The sequence below is a fragment of the Sinocyclocheilus anshuiensis genome, unplaced genomic scaffold, assembly GCF_001515605.1.
Source record: "Sinocyclocheilus anshuiensis isolate Anshui unplaced genomic scaffold, SAMN03320099.WGS_v1.1 scaffold55, whole genome shotgun sequence".
NCBI lineage: Eukaryota > Metazoa > Chordata > Actinopteri > Cypriniformes > Cyprinidae > Sinocyclocheilus > Sinocyclocheilus anshuiensis.
Window position 1 is genome coordinate 4096363 of NW_015549647.1, and position 3353 is coordinate 4099715.

The 3353-nt window shown below is 35.3% G+C and overlaps 1 protein-coding gene across 1 annotated transcript in view; it reads left to right on the plus strand.

Moving 5' to 3' along the window:
* The first annotated feature begins 387 nt into the window (after window positions 1-387).
* Window positions 388-3353, plus strand: part of LOC107660109 (28S ribosomal protein S9, mitochondrial-like) — a 22028-nt gene continuing 19062 nt past the window's right edge. Inside the window, exons 1-2 of the mRNA XM_016449336.1 lie at window positions 388-530; window positions 1042-1224. Of these exons, the coding sequence (XP_016304822.1) occupies window positions 432-530; window positions 1042-1224 (282 nt within the window). The 5' untranslated portion in view covers window positions 388-431. The remainder of the gene's footprint in view (window positions 531-1041; window positions 1225-3353) is intronic.

A 3353-nucleotide genomic window follows, 5' to 3' on the forward strand; every position in this document is an offset into this window, starting at 1 on the left:
AGACATTAACAGATAATAATAATAATAATAATAATAATAATAATAATAATAATAATAAAAAGTATTAAATACATTACAAACTGGAAATAGTTTTGAGAAGTCATTGAAGACAGGAAAATAATTGCAAACAGATATTTTTTTTTTCAGCTTTTTTGTTAATAATTTAAACAATAAGAGGTAACGTTATTGCTCAGATTCTATGAAAACAAAAAAAGTGAGGTCTGGAATTTGAATATTTGGATCTGTGAATGTGGAATTTTGCAAGACGTACCACTACAGTGTGCCAAAGGTATTTTTGTGTGTGATGAACGACCCGTATTTTTTATTATTATTATCATTTTTTAATAGCTTGAAGTGATGAACTACCTTGCTTGCTTCCAGGATGTGATGTAGTCTTCATTTCCTGTCTAAGTGCGAGTCGTCGTGCAAACATGGCTGCCTCCGGTTGCAGAGGCGTGAGGTCGATTTTATGGAAGAATAGGAGCTGCGGGAAGAATGTGTGTGTGCCCCGATCAAAGATGGTCCCGCAGGTGAAATGCCTTCTTATTTTTGCTCCGGCACAGTGCTGTTTTTGCGACAAGTCAGTCATGTTCGGTAGTGATGCTGCTGAGAGTATCATATCCTTGTAACTGTATAGTGCTTTTGGAGTCTGTATAAAACATGTAGATTGACAGGACGGAGTGCTATCCTCCGGTTTCATTGCATTCATGTTGCGTTAATAACCTGCACTATTTGAACGGTTTATATTGTGTATTTTATGCAATACAGTATGGCTTGATGTCCTCTGCCCCAGCCATCTAGTAGATAATACAGATGCAGTTTTAATTCAGAATTGAAAACAAGAGTATAATCATTACTTTTATTTTGAATATTACTTATAATAAAATAAAACTTTTACTATTTAGATGATTTCTTCTGTACTTATTATTGATATTTCATTATTTTATGAGCTTGATCACCAAGGTTGCTTGTAGCCTTGTTCTTTGTAGCAATTGACAGGAATTGGTTCTTATTTGTTGTTATGTTTTTTCATAATTCCAGCTGCCAGTCAGACAGATTTACGTGTCATCCTCTTTATGGAAGAAGAACCTGGCAGCAGCAGGCCCTCAGAAATTCACACAGGAGTTCATCGACAAACAGGTGGAGGAGTTTGAAGTTGGCAAACGACACTTGGCCAACATGATGGAGGAAGACCCAGAGACATTCACACAAGAGGATATTGATGTGAGTTACATTTTTATTCTGTTCTCTTCTATTCTATGTTCAGTCTTCGGTTTTTTGTACATATGTAAGTGTGTGTGTGTGTGTATATATGTATACATACATATATTAAGTATTGTTGATTATTTCACCAATTAATCAGTAGGCTTTATTCTATTATTCTGCTTTTACAATTAGTTAAAATACAGAGTAACACATATTCTAACTAATAAATAAAACAAGGTAATCACTTCGGCTTTCAATAAATATCAAATATCAAACAATTATATTACTATTACAATTTCAATTTCAATTATTTTTTACCATACAAATAAATATATTTGGCACACAAAATGAGATGTCTCACTTTCTCATTCAGCATTTAGTTAACTGTATGAAGAAGTAATTGACTGAATGATGCTTCATTCTGCTTAACATCTCCTTTTGTAAGTTATAAATGGAACAAAATAAAGTGCCAAGACCTTTATTTTCGATAAATTATTTTATTCACAACATTAGCTCTCTTAAACACCTTATAGTGTTATAGTTATCAAAACAGTCCTGAGCTACATCAAGCTTTAATCTATGCAAACCAAACTATATTTTTATTGTAATGATTTTTTTTTTTTTTTTTTGTATTTATTTATTTTTGCTTTCACTGTTAAAAAGATTCTATCATTAGATAGGTCCACACTGGACAGCTGCTTTAAGGCAGGAAATCAAGTTGTAATTCTAACTGAAAGCTTTTTTTTTTTTTTACTTTTTTTTTTTCTTACTGTAAAGCTGTGTGCTTTAAATCGATCTATTGTATAAAGTGCTATATAAATAAACGTGACGTGACTGGAGTGCCATTTGCAGAGCTGGTGCAAACTAGGGCTGGGCAAAAAAATTGAAAATCGCGTTCAAAATCGCAGGCGATTCATTGCCGATTTTGAACGCGATTTTGTGTAGCTTGTCAGTACACATAAACTCTGTGTAGTAAATGCCGCTCCATCTGAAAGCACGTGCTGGAGATTTACTACTAATCACCAGAAGCGGCTTTACTGACGAGATGTGCATGAAAATCGCATTCGATTTTTTGCACAGCCCTAGTGCAAACAAATCCACATCGCTATGATCAGATGCTTTCTTAACTGCGGTTTTTCACCACTGTCATTTTTGTCGTGTTTTTATTTTATTATTGAGAACACATATTTACATATTAATTTAAACTCTGCTTTCAGCAGCGTCAGGTTCGGTTGTGGAGTTTGTGTCTTCTCTTGAATTTCATCCGGGAGAGCTGAATTGCAGGCTCTTACATTAGGTCATATGAGATCAAACGACTATTCAACAATTTTTTATTGTCGACGTTGTCAATAATGTTGACTAATCATTTTAGCCCTATTATATATATATATATTTTAGGGCTGGGCAAGTTAACATGTTATTATCGTGTTAACGCATTAATTGATTAACGCCGACAATTATTTTATCTCGCGTTTTTTATTTTTATGTAAGTCCGTTGCTCACTGGCTCTGAATACACACAGACAAACCATGGGTCACAGGAGGGGTGGGATGTTGATCAGTACTGGCTTGGGATGAGTACGTGTCTCAACCAATGTGAGCATTTGGGGTGGGCCTAAGACTGCAGCAGCACTCACATAAATGCTCCTGATCAAATTATTTAGGCTAAGCATCAACATTCTGTTATTTTTAACAGAAAATAATGCAACGTGCTCGTAATCACGACTTCATAAGTGGGAAATAGGAAGTTTCCGATAGCACGTGAAGACAGCAGAGAAGCGCTCAGTACAGTGCAGCGCATCGTTTTGTTAACTTTGTGGTTTATTATGCTGTCGTTTGGGATGCGGTTAACACACGGCCCTCTCTCACAATATATTTCTTTACAAATCTATCACTCTTGCTGCTCAGAAATGTTCACGCAATCATACAGCACGTATCATAAGTTCCTCGCTCCGGCACGGTTAGCGCTCATTAGGGCTGTGCGATATTGAAGAAAAATGCGATATGCGATACCTTGTTAAAAAATGCGATATTCGATATGCGATACGATATTGCTTAAAGGGGTCATATGATGCGATTTCAAGTTTTCCTTTCTCTTTGGAGTGTTACAAGCTGTTCGAATAGATAAGATCCCTAAAGTTGCAAAGA